The sequence below is a fragment of the Myxocyprinus asiaticus genome, chromosome 13, assembly GCF_019703515.2.
Source record: "Myxocyprinus asiaticus isolate MX2 ecotype Aquarium Trade chromosome 13, UBuf_Myxa_2, whole genome shotgun sequence".
NCBI classification, from domain to species: domain Eukaryota; kingdom Metazoa; phylum Chordata; class Actinopteri; order Cypriniformes; family Catostomidae; genus Myxocyprinus; species Myxocyprinus asiaticus.
The window spans coordinates 12,670,177-12,682,286 of NC_059356.1; the positions used below are offsets into that span (position 1 = coordinate 12,670,177).

At 38.5% G+C, this 12,110-nt stretch overlaps 1 protein-coding gene and 1 pseudogene across 1 annotated transcript; one reads left to right on the plus strand and one right to left on the minus strand.

Annotated features, from left to right (window-relative positions):
- Window positions 1-12,110, plus strand: part of LOC127450608 (tubulin-specific chaperone D-like) — a 79,361-nt pseudogene that overhangs the window by 25,147 nt on the left and 42,104 nt on the right.
- Window positions 6,998-10,816, minus strand: LOC127450641 (zinc finger protein 750-like). The gene is made up of 3 exons (XM_051714905.1): window positions 10,435-10,816; window positions 8,102-9,360; window positions 6,998-7,979 (listed from the first exon to the last, which is right to left on the minus strand). Exons 2-3 carry the CDS (start codon window positions 9,310-9,312, stop codon window positions 7,361-7,363), a joined length of 1,830 nt encoding a protein of 609 aa, XP_051570865.1. The 5' UTR covers window positions 9,313-9,360; window positions 10,435-10,816; the 3' UTR covers window positions 6,998-7,360.

Genomic DNA, 12,110 nt, shown 5'->3' on the forward strand with positions numbered 1-12,110 from the left:
GCTGGTGCGGGTCCTGATGCTGCAATACCGCCTGACTGATGGTAGCAGTGAGAACAGCACATGGCTCGGGTGGCTGGAGTCTCTGATGATCCTCCGAGCTTTTTTCACACACCGCCTGTTATATATGTCCTGGAGGGAGGGAAGCTCACCTCCGATGTTGTGTCTGGCAGTTTACACCACCCTTTGCAGGGCTTTGCGGTTGTGGGTGGTGCTATTGCCGTACCAAGCGGAGATACAGTCTGTCTCAAAAGTTCCCAAATCTCAAAGGAGAAACATTGTATGTCATCTATTTAACAAGCTACCATATGTTTTTTATTAGACCTGAGAGACGTGCTACATACTCCTGCTCTGGCTCTCCATGACATGTTTCATTCCCTTTGACCTCTCCCGCCTGGATGGAAAGCTGTCCACTGACCCCGGGCTCAACAGAGAGACCATCGTGGATCAAATCCTTGCTGTTGCCAAGGTAACACCCAGATTCACAGACCACACATAAACTTCCACATCAGTATTAATTTGATGTTGATTTGATGATGTTGACTTTTATTAATTTTAAATTTATTTGGTGTAGATTTGAACCAGTGATATTTGAGTGATATAGTGATATACTGTACATTGTCATGAGAAAATCATCTTATGATTGAACAAGACATTTGTCTTCATGTTCTATTATTGTCTTACAGTCTTTTCTCAAAGTGAGTGACAAATCTCGAGATGCTGCAGCAGTAATGAAATCAAAGTAAGTTACTAAGTTAAAGGTTACTAAGTTCACCCAAAAATGAAAATTCTCATCATTTACTCACCCTCATGACATCCCAGGTGTCTGTGACTTTCTTTTTTCTGCAGAACACAAACGAAGATTTTCAGAAGAATATTTCAGCTCTGTTGGTCCAGACAATGCAAGTAAATGGTGGCTAGAACTTTAAAGCTCCAAAAAGCACATAAAGGCAGCATAAAAGTAATCCATATGACTCCAGTGGTTCATTTCATGTCTTCAGAAGTGATATAATAGGTATGGGTGAGAAACAGTTAAATATTTAAGTTCTTTTTTACCATCAATCTCCACTTTCACTTTCTTCTTCTTTTGTTTTTGGTGATTCGCATTCTTCGTGCATATTGCCACCTGCTGCGCAGGGAGGAGAATTTATACTATAAAAGGTCTTAAATATTGATCTGTTTCTCATCCACACTTATCATATCTCTACAGAAGACATGGATTTAACCACTGAAGTCGTATGGATTACTTTTATGCTGCCTTTTTGGAGCTTCAAATTTCTGATCACCATTCACTTGTATTGTATGGACCTACAGAGCTGAAATATTCTTCTAAAAAAATGTGTCTGTGTTCCACAGGAGAAAGAAAGTCATACACATCTGGGATGGCATGAGGGTGAGTAAATGATGAGAGAATTTTCATTTTTGGGTGAACTACTGTATACCTTTGAGTTCATTTGTTTGTTTGTTTTAGTTTTTTCCCCACCAAATATTAGTGCATGATATGGTTTGGGTTGGACAATATACAGAATAGCAGCATCATATCACAATTAAAATTGATTTAGTATTAAACTGATTTTGTAAAAATATATGTCAATAAATATGGCTGTTTGTTACTATTTTTATTCTATTTTTGTTCATACAAATAAAATTGATTAATTATAATTCCTTGTGTTCCGTTAGTAAAAAAACAAAAACAAAACAAACATGGGAAAAATCATTAGATGCTTTATCAGTAGATTTTTTACTATATTTTACTACGTGTTTTAAACATTTTTGTTGTAATGAAATGATGGTTACTCTGATAACAACAGCCTTTGAGCTATTTCAGAGCAAATACTGACAAATATATAATTAAGTATTGTAAAAGGCTGAATATTAGCTTTATCGCCCAGACCTTTTTCCAAGTGTAATAAAAACGATTCCTGACTTTCACTCTACTCATTTCTATTTGCACACTCCTCCAAAAGCAGGTGCCTAATCCACTTTGTTAGTGTCACTCTCTGAGCAGTAGAGGGTACTGTCTGAACGTGTAGATTTCTTGCTTTGCTTCAATCAATTGCATTGTCTGCAAAGGTTTGTGACTTGTCCAGATGTGAAGCAAAAGTGGCTGGGTGATTTTCTGGACGGGAGTCTTACCACCATCTCTCAGACCAGTGAGCTGACCATGGAGGGAACTGTGGCACTCGATGGAGCTTTACACTCACTGGTGAGCCACAAATCCAGTATTTTTAGCACATGAAGAAAAATATGCTTAAGAATTATGTGTATGTATTATTGTTACACGTCAGATACTTTTACATTGCAACTGATGTCAACATCAGTCCAGTAAATTCAATACATCATTTTTCCCACAAGCACTTGGTCTGGCTTACTCATGTTTACGCATTATAAGAAATCTAATACATTACAGAGCCACCCAACAACAGATCAGCCAAATACAAGAAGATCTTATAGTTTGTCTTCCACTTTCACTTCTGTACCAGAATAAAAACAGTCAAGCCCTTAAATCCTTTGAAAAAATAAACCAAAGCTGACCTATTGTCGACCCTTCCACTGTTTTATTTACTTATTTTTTTGTCAGTTGATCCTTTATGACCTAAATTATTTAGGCCTACCTAAAGTACCCGAGATTTCTAGTATTAATTTTTATTGACCTTTCTATAAATATAAGGAATAATAAATCTAATTTTTGTTTTTAATATTGAAGTTATATTTTAATTGTTTTGATTTTACACATTTTCTAATAAATTATTTTTTATCAGTTTATCAGCCCCTTGCATTTCCATCATGAACCACTAGGGATTCACATGCCTACAACATTTGGCAAAATGTGCAGAATGCATTCTGTTTAACATACATTTGTTTTCTTTAATAGTGGGCAGTGTACATACTGCATAGTATTCAGAAAATGGTAAGCTTGTATTCCATTCAGACCAATTCCATTACGTAATTTGGATTATAGTTATCTAAAATTTGTATTTGCAATGATAAATGTGTTAAAGGTTATTTATTTATTTATTCATTATACATTATTAAATAAAACTGATTACCATGAAGATTTAGCAGTTAAAACAATATAAAAACACATTTAACTTTTCAAATGCTCTCTGACTGACAGCTGTAAATACTCACAGGTCAAAGAGTTTGGCCTGCAATTCCTGCACCTGTCTGTAACTACACACACACACGCTATGCAGTCAATACCTGACAATTCAGAGACCAGAAGAGGTTGCATGCCCTCCATACTGTATTTTTCAATTGGTGTGTTAGAACACATACGATTGTTCATTTTAATGACTGATCCTAATCAGGATTTGTTTCTTTGCATTAAACGTCCTATGTGTGTTTTAGTGTTGGGAGTGCTGTTAAAACGATACTGAGGTTATTCTTTTGTAAAGTGTGTCTCTGTCGCCTGAGGCGCTCAAAACTGGCTCTGTGTGTTTGCAATGCCCGGGGTGCTAAAACTGCCATCAAAGCTTTGCATATATGCTATAAATGCCACAAAGCAGCGAGCAGGAACATGTACAGTGCTCTTTTAAGCTCGCAAATTACATGAGGCTGCTGCTTCTGGCACAGAGTTTAACGGGGTTCAGCTTTTCCCAAGGCACATTGCAAACCAGTTAAATGAATTTGACTTCACGTCAAAGGCTCAAAAGATTCCTAAAGGGAAAGTATGGTTGTTGGTCAACACCATGGAATCAGTGTTTGGCTGGCTAGCATGGGACAATTAGACAATTAGCCTTTAGATGACATAACTGCTCCATTCTTGGGGCAAAAATCATCTTTCTCCATTGACAGCCTTTCAAAAGTAGCCATGTATTGTGGCAAAATAAAACATTTTGCAGCAAAAATAATAAAATTAAATTGCAAAGATTTCATTATATTGTGGTAGATTTTTTGGCAGTGACTTATAAGTCTATATAAGGCTCTTATAACCTGTGAAATGTACTTTATTCCCCTCTCTGCTGCCATTGACATCACAGCTCAAGATAATGGCTAGTAAAGTGCATTGGGCAGTCATTTTTGTCAATTTTTTGGTTCAGGTAATTGGTTCAGAAACTTCTGTACCTAGAACTATGTGTCCAAGATAGCAGCATACAGGCTGCATTCTTCTGAAGGGTCAGATGCCAGCCAAACAACTGCCATTGACATAAATAAGAATGCCATAGGTATGGATTTTATTGACGTGCTTGATCAAGACACAGCCATTCTTCTAATCATTTGGCCATTTCTTACCAGGCCCTACAATATGGTGTGTATAAATCCTCAAGTTCTTTGTTTTTTTCTGAACAGTATCAAAATTTACAACCATATAATGTTTTAAATCTTTACCTGATCTCTGTTGTTCGACAGCCCCCACAGTGCTTCAATGCCTGAATCAAAAGAGAATAGTGGAGAGTAACCAGGCCACGTTGCGGACGTTGGGAGTAAAGGTAGTCCAGAGACTGGGCCTCATCTTTTTGAAACCGCAACTGGCCAAATGGAGGTAAATGGAGGCTGATTGACAAAAATATGATGACTGTTCCAAGGAATCCTTGCTTAAAAAGGTTGACTTGTTTATTTTTATTTTATGTCATCCAGATACCAGAGAGGAAGTCTGTCACTCGCAGTGAACCTGGCCCAGTCTGCCATCACAGGAGGTGTAAAACCCGTTCTAGAGTCTGTCAGTGCGGAAGAAGACTATGACATGCCAGAGGTGGTGAATGTAATTGGTAAGTAATTTCTTTAGTATGTTTGTGTTTGACAAATATACCTGAATGGTCTCTTGTACTGCTAATTTACCTTTCCATTGTTGCAGAACAACTGTTGGTGGGGCTGAAAGATAAAGAGACAATAGTGTGATGGTCTTCTGCTAAGGAGTAAAAACGATGTGTCAAGTTCATGATACAGTTTGTTTTATGTTTTTTGAATTTTTTTATTTATTTTTTTATTTTGTATCTGGGCCAGTTTAGGTAATTCAGTCCCATACTTGTCTTTAACAAAGCTGAGATTACTAAAGCAGGATATTGATACAATGTTAACAAAGTAAAAGTGAATTAGGATTATTATTATGATTGTCGTAATATCTTTAAATAATATATTTTTTTTTACTAAATTCCTATATTTTGCTAAAAAATATTTTTTTGTTATTGTTATTCAGTTTGGAAGCAACAGGACAATTTAGACCACTCAATTAAAAATGAAATTAAAGAAAAACAACACCACAACCTAAGTGTTTAGAGAATGTTCTGCAGGAACATTCTCATTCAACAGGGTAACACGTTACTTTAATGTCTTTTTTCTGTAAATATAAGGGACTGTTAACTGAACTTAACTGTTATGAAATGTACTTTTTTGTGTGTTATATGTAGGCTTTTAATTGATTAGTTACATTAAATCTTAAAATGTCCAACAACAAATATTTTATCTATCTGCATAGTTGAAACAAAATGATTGCTCTCTCTTTCTCTGTTATTGGTTTGATTGACATACACGAGCACATGCTCAAGGAACATTTGAACACCAGACTGAGACTCATATTTAAATCAATAAATGGAGTAAAGTGAAGACTATGAAGTTTACAGACATATGGTTTTACAAAATGTAAATACACACACTGCGTAAAAAAATAAAATAATGCGCACAAAACTTTTTGTAAAGGTGTAAATCAAGTTGCAAGCATTCAAAAAAAAGATTTGCAACTTCTGAATACTTTGCATAAGTGTAACTCATATGTTGTGAATCTGTAGCTTCATATTTTTCTTTCTCGAGTTTACACTTTTGGCACTGTTGTTTCGACTTAACATGGCCCAACACATTGCAAACCTGCAATCATTGATGCAAGCAAAGAAAGGGTGTCATGAACAGCAAAGTGGATTTACCTAAACTATTGCAAAAGTGTAAATGACGAACATATTTTCCAGAAATAATCCGATATTCATTGTTCCGTCTTCCCTTTTGTTGCACTCACACTTTTGGCACGAACTTCTCACTCAAATGAGTTTTGCAAGCACGAGGGGAAGGCAGGTCTACCTGTTTCTTGTAACCAATCAAATGCGATTTATGTTGACCAGTTTACTCTGACCTAAATAGTTAAATAACGTGACAGACAGCCTCTTTTTATATGGCTCACCATCGTTCCTCTGGCAGAACGGTATCTCTCTCTGTAAACTTAAACATATAAATTTAACTTAATTATGTTAAACTTAAACATAAACACATGTTCTTTTATTGTGTGGGTAAAGTTAAGCTGACTCTATTTACTGATTTAAATATGAATCTCAGTCTGGTGTTCAAATGTTCCTTCTGTTGCTATTCATTATTTTATTTACATTTTTAATTATCATTGGCATGGCATTTGGATGGATGGAATTTGCTAGTATCAGATAACTCATGCTAGAAAACAAAATGGTAAAAGTAAGCCATGTAAAACTAAACTTTCTGAACATTTAATTTGTTTTAGTCTTTCTGCTAATTCTGTGTTTTTGATCATTTTCTTTGTTGTCGATTATTCTGATAATCGATTATTACCAATCGTAATCCCTAGTAAGGAGTATTTAATTGGTCTTTCTCTTTTCAACCACCTGCAGGATTGGAAGGGTGACTGGTAGACCGCCTAAAGAGCTTGCAGACGATGGAGGTGGAATCTGTTCTAGAGTGTTTCAGGTGCGCCTATACTATAACAAGAGGCTAACAACAGTATGACTTAAGTGTTTTTACACACTTAGTGTTTCTTAGAATTATTGATATGTTTGTATTACAGTTTCCAAGAAACATGGCCTGGCATGGGGGCTGCCTGGCTCTTGCAGAGCTGGGTCAGAGAGGACTGCTGCTTCCTTCACGGCTTTTAGATGGTTGGTTTGCCTTCTCTTATGAAACTCTTGTGTTAAATTTGTGCTATTCCTTTTCAATCTCTGGCATCCTTTGGCAATATTTTGCTAATAGCATGAATTGTTGTATTATAGCTATAACCTTTTTTTTTAACACCTTACAAATCGCTCATCTGCATCAAGCAAGCTTCAAATATTTTATTCAAATACTACAAGTTTGACAAGCTTCTTTATTTAAAAAATACCATCACCCAGCTGCCTTTAATAAACAGTTAAGTGTATCAAGTTTTTCTAAGTTTGTCTATCGAAGAGTAAATTCCCAGAAGAGGTGTGCCACCCTTTTTTTCCAGTCAGTGCATAATGTTGTACAGCAAGAATATGCTCAAAATTAACTATTAAACATCTTCACAAATATACATTTCACAGACATAAATGCAGTAATAATAAATGTATTTAGTGTATTTAGTGTATCTTCTGGTCATCTTCCTGTAAAGTCTGCAACTGATGATCTTTTGATCGGAGCCCCTTCCTGTCCACCCTTTGAAATTTCTGCATCAGCAGTTTTGCGACCTTTTTCTTTGGGTCCGAGCTGGTACTTTTACCTTTGCTTTTTTGGTAGCGTGCCTCAGAGGCCTGTTGTTTGCTCGTTTTTGTCCCAGTGCCCAAGTACTCTGCTTGGGTGTGTCTATAGCGTCCTTAGCTAGATGCTTGTCTGGGGAAGGTAGGCGTTGGCTGTTTTGGCCCTTAGTAATTTTTTGTTGGCCAATAAGGGAGTCATTGATAATGTCCCTTGAGCTGGCAAGCTGACACAGAGCAAAGGCCGCTGAGTGCCTCTGGTCACATGGGTCTGGATCTTGTTCTTTGTCTGAAGCAATTGTGCGTGCCTCAGCGTTTAAGATGGTTTCTTTCTCTGGAATTTCGGAGCCTGTGGTATTTGGCAGGGCTTGGTCGTTGGACTGTGCCCTGAGGCAAAGGTTGAGCGGCGCATCCTCTTGACTACTTTCTGAATCAGAATGGAGCTCTCGTTCAGGGTAGTTGTGCGTCATGTAGCTGGATGCAGTCTGGTCCCTCTTTGAAAGGTTAAGAGGGCCTGTCTCTTTCTCGGTCTCTACATCTGTCTGCTCTGATGAAATGTCACTGTTTCTTTTGGAAACTGTGATATGCAGTTTATCCCTGAAAAGAAAAGCAAGGTGCAATTATTATTGCAAGTTCTGTGAAGTATATAATATTTTTTTACTTTCTTCGTAACCAGATTTACTTGGTTATAATTGCCATCTACAGATCTCTTTACTTACCATTCTCTCTTTTGTAGTGTGTTCTCTTGAGGTTGTCCACTTGATTTCTTCAATAAACTGTCAGTGGCTGTGGTTGGCCCTTGCATAACATGCTGTGATTGGTAGTCTGGAAGTGACTCCCCATGGAAAGTGTGTCTGAGTGTAACGGGGACATGCTGGGTGACATCTGCCGCACTTGGCCTGTCTGGAGACCCAGAGGCGGCACATCCTGCTAAAGGACTCTGGCGGATACCCAGAGCCCCGCTGTGCTCCTGGACACCCCTGTCCTCAAGAATCCTGCTGTATGGGTCATGATGTGATAGAGGGACCAGGTGCCCTGCATACTCTCTGGGATAAAATCTGTGGCTGTACACATCCAGCGGAAAATATCTGGACTTCTGTAAAGGCATGTGTAGTTCAGGGTGTTGATAGAGACCGTAGGGTAGTGGACCAGGTATAATAGAATGGCCATATCTATAAGGGTGGAGAAGGGATGTACTGGGTGGGACCAGAGGTGATGGCACCAGGGGTCTCTGGGTCTCTGGAGGTGTGAGTTGGTAGGCTTGGATGTTTGCATGGTTCTGTGGGTAAGGTGTGTATAGGGAATTCAAAGACCTCTCAGTTACCATGAATGGCGAGTAGTTCGGGATTAGAGGAGGAAGGGGTGTTGTGGAAGCCCATGGCATCATTTGTTGGTAGAACTGAGGAATGGATGAAGATGATTGGTCGTCTTTGTGTGGAGGCAGTGAGGGAGCTTTGCTTTCACACATTTGTGGAACCGGCGTGAAGGCCAAAGATATTTTGTATTGTGCATTGTCCATGTCTGCACTTTTGTCCCTGGTCTCACAAACAGGCCCAAGAACAACCTTAGTAACCTCCTTGATTGGACTTTCAGGCTTTTCTTTCATTTCTTTACCCATCTCCACTTGTTCAACCTTGTCGTTGGCCTTATCCATCGGTTTGCTGGCTTCAACCTCCAGAAGTGGTGCTTTACTGTTGTGATCAAAAGGAAGGTTACGATAAGAGACTCTGGGTGTTTTCCCTGTCTGTTCCATGCGCTGAGACACAAGAGAAATGGAGTTATTGCACAGGTTGTATTTCATGTGGTTGAAGAGATGAGACTTGTTGTTGCAGGTGAAGGGACATTGGAAGCACTGAAATTTGAAAGGCTTGCCAGGAGGGCGAGGAATATAATGGGGTTTCTTTGGTTTTCTCCCCTGAAGAGTGTCCATATTGGTGTTCTTGTCTGAATCCAATACTGCGTGGTTCGTTAGCCCTGTCTGGGAACAGGAAAAAAAATTACAATCCTCTCACAACTTCCACCGGAACTTCTTTTATTTGTTGGGTCAGTACTTGCTTGTTATAGAAAGAAAGACTGCATAACACTTCCCTTCAACTTTTCAACTATGCTGGGGCTGTTTTGTTATTGCTTGTTTGCCTGTGCATTAGCATCACGCTCACTAGCTGCACTGCTGAAGCCAGTGTAGGCCTGTAGAAACATGCTTCCCTCCTTTAAAACCTGATGGCGTGGGAAACTACATACACTTGTTTCCCATGACCTTATCTGCAGGAGACAAACTCCAGACATTTAATAGTTGATCTCACTCACACTTAGAACTAGAGAAGCTACCAGAGCTATTAGAATTAAATTTAATCAATATTAGAGCATTAGTAACCAATTGGATTTCAAGGCTTTGAGGGAAGGAATTTACAGTATTTCTTCCCTTTAATTCTGCACTACAATGCTAATACACGATGGTCCGGTAAGTGTGCAAAGATTTTGAGGCCTGAAGGTTTGTATTGGGAGACAGATCTGAGAAGAGATTTTCAAGCAAGTTATGCTGAAAATGACTCCGCCTTATGGAACCTGCTTGTCACACGGTGTCGCAAGAAGTGGTGGCTCAAGTTTTTGTCTCACTTGTTTCATCTGAAGCCGCTCCCTCCTCAAGGCAAAAAATAATTTTAGAAAAGTTTTGTTTTGTGAAATCTCTTTTCACTCCATTACTTGGTGTTTCTATGTTCTTAGACACCCCTCTAGATACCTAGATAATTTGTGATATTGGCATAATATGAAACTTTCCATTTAGATTCTTTTTTTTTTTTCTCGGAAATGCAATATTTTGGTTATTTAGACATAGTCTGAATAATTTCAATAAGTACCACATGGCAAATGCATAAGAGTATCTTCTACTATATGTAAGTTGAACAGGTGCATCTGAAGTCAGCAATTCAGTGCTACACCAGAAACACCTGCTATGAGTACAGAAGCAATTCAGCAGTTACATACGCTAAAACTACACAGTAACAGCAATAATACATGCCTCTGAAAATCCCATTGACTTTGTGGTGGTTACCTTTTGTCACAGTCAACGTTGTGGATGATGGATGTATCGTCGTTGGTCGTTGGTGCTGTATGTCCACTGCAGACCTCCTGAAGAGTATAACGTCCCCAACAGTTGGCCCAATGTGGTTTGCCCCTGAACTTGGGTGTCCGCTTGAATAGGTGTTCTGTCTTTCTGGTTTCTGATGAGTCTGATGAGTCTCTTGCTTTCTCTCTAAGGTGGTGACTCTCTGTGGGGTGGAGTCTGTGCCCAAGCAGTAGAGCCCTGAGGCAGCATCAATGTGCCTGATATTAGGCAAGCCCGGAGCCACAATACGTTGCTAGTTTGTCTTCCATCTCACCTGCTAGAGAAAAGCCACATGGACTAGAAGCCTGTCAGGACTGTTCGTGGCTTTTTGTTTCCGTAAAAAGTTGAATTAGCCCAGGAGTGGTAGAGATAGGTATGAAGCAGGTTTTAGAAGGTTTGTCAGAGGGGTGTGGACATATTGAGAACAAACCAGTGAGATTTGCATAAAGCCAAATAAGTGCTACTCCTGATGTGAAGTGTCTTTCAAGAGCAACGCACCACAACATCATATGCATATGACAATGAACATTGTTGTTCTGAGCAGTTATGTTCAGAAAACTGGAATGTACTACTTTGTAAGTATGTATTGGTAAAGTTTGGTTTTGTTTTAGCAAAAAAAAAAAAAAAAAAAATTATACATGTGTGGAGCATGAATCATAAACTCTCTGTAATTTCAATATCAGCCCCACCTACATTTTAGGTAGAGAGTTTGCTGTAATCAAATCCTTCCAAAAGTCATCTATCAATACCTTTTCCCCCTTAGTACTATGTTTTGTGCTTGTAAAGCTCCAGATGAGTTGGGCAGGATGATACATATATATATATAATTATGTGTGTTTCACTAATTTATTTGTTTACTAACAATGCCCAACAATGTATGGACATCATAGAACATGTCTGAGATTCACCTTGAATTTTCTTCAAACAACAATAAAATCTATGCATAAATGCATATCCAAACAGCCGTTGTGGGTAAATAGATGAAAAATGTTACATGCAAGAACTACAAAAGTACAAATCTAGTTCATATAAAGTCATGTTTCTCACACTGATTTCATATTCTGTGTGAATTCAGCATGTGAATTCTGATATTGTGCATATTCAATGTACCGCCCAATGATGAGGCCTACATTATTTGAGCAGTATTGTTTAATTTGTCTTTGCCAACTATATGATTTTAGCATGCCTAATTTATTGTCTGTATCACTTATACTGTTGTGCCACTCATTCTAAAAGCTCTGACACATGATGAGAAAAGAGGAGCATGCAGTCTCGGCTCAAATGTCCGTGATGCAGCCTGCTATGTGTGCTAGGCTTTTGCCCGTGCCTACGAGCCCAATGAACTAAAGCCCTATGTTAACCAGATTGCCAGGTGAGAACCCCAAACCACTAACTCAAATGTTGCACTTTACTGAAACACAATGCATCTTATTTATGCCATACATTAAACTCCTAACATCAGATCTGCTTGCCAATGCTGTTGTTCAAATCCCTAACTTTGATTAATAAACTTTGGCACATAACTTGTTTGTGCTTCGAACGTGAATGATGCCTCAAATCTAAGCCATCAGACAATAGACTTGACCTGAGCCTTGGCAAGCACCACTCACATTTTCAGAAAA